The following is a 1073-nucleotide window of genomic DNA, read 5'->3' as shown; positions in this document are numbered from 1 at the left end:
TTTTTTTTTTTTTTTTTTTTTAAGGTCTTGGAACACAAAGGTTCTAATTAGATGCGTCCCTCCCAAAAGGTTCCAGGATTTCTCCAAAGCAATATTCCCAGATCACCTTGGAACTAAGTTTATCCACGAGCAGAGATCCTCCGAAGCAGCATTGCCTCCTTTAGTTCGAGGAAGTTGGCAGTGTTTGTTTCTGGAACTAAACATGCCGGTCAACTATGTCGCACCTCAAATATTGCCGGCCCTCTCCAAAGTACTACCAGCATCCTCTTTTTGGCTCAAGAACTAAACTGAAAAGCAGTATATGCAGTCCAGACACGCAACCGCCTTCCCGAAGGTTCCGGGATAAAATTGCTCTGGTGAAAATGTTTGATTTGAGCACATCTTTGTTTCCCCTACTTTCAGAAAAAGATCGACCCGTTTGTGGGCACGCTGCATCTTCCGCATCCTTTCAAGACCGATGTGAACAAAGTTTTGGTTTTTACCGAGGTCAGCTCGTTTTCTTCAGCATTTCCAAGAAGAGAATTTCGAATGACGTTTTCATGATGTCCAACAAGCTGTCGTGTATTTTCACCCGCAGGATGCAAACCAAGCGAGAGTAGCTCACGAGTGCGGAGCTGCGTTTGTCGGAGGCACGGAGCTCATTCAGCAGGTGACGTAAGAGGCGTAAAATTCTCTTTTCGTGCAAAATTGCTTTTTAATGGCTGGTGAACAAAAAGTTGGCTCTCAGCAGTGGCTGCCTGCCCACCAGGGGAGAAATTTCTAAATAAAGTCAATCTTTTGTCAGCTGACCACACAGTCAAAGCAATACTGCTCCAAAAAAAAAAAAACAGATTTTAGAAAATGACGTAGTCAAAGAAAAATTCACAAAATATTTTGGACCATTGGGGTGACCAAGTATTGGTCAACTCTTGGTGAAAATTTAAAAAAAAAAAAACTTTCAGATGGGGAAAAAATATATGGCTTGAAAAATATATGAAATAGAAGAAAATTCATAATTATTAGATGACAAATGAAGGTCTTCTCCATTTTACCCCTGAAAATTGGTTAAAATTATATATATATATATATATATA

General features: G+C 39.9%; 1 protein-coding gene across 1 annotated transcript in view; it reads left to right on the top strand.

The window, feature by feature from the left end:
• The window catches only part of LOC109512088 (39S ribosomal protein L1, mitochondrial-like), a 4878-nt gene that overhangs the window by 2674 nt on the left and 1131 nt on the right, over positions 1-1073 (top strand). Inside the window, exons 4-5 of the mRNA XM_019863967.1 lie at positions 403-486; positions 578-655. Of these exons, the coding sequence (XP_019719526.1) occupies positions 403-486; positions 578-655 (162 nt within the window). The remainder of the gene's footprint in view (positions 1-402; positions 487-577; positions 656-1073) is intronic.

This window comes from Hippocampus comes, unplaced genomic scaffold, assembly GCF_001891065.2.
Source record: "Hippocampus comes isolate QL1 unplaced genomic scaffold, H_comes_QL1_v1.1 scaffold1397, whole genome shotgun sequence".
NCBI classification, from domain to species: domain Eukaryota; kingdom Metazoa; phylum Chordata; class Actinopteri; order Syngnathiformes; family Syngnathidae; genus Hippocampus; species Hippocampus comes.
Note: the sequence above shows the minus strand (reverse complement) of the source record. Positions and strands in the feature narration are given on the sequence as shown.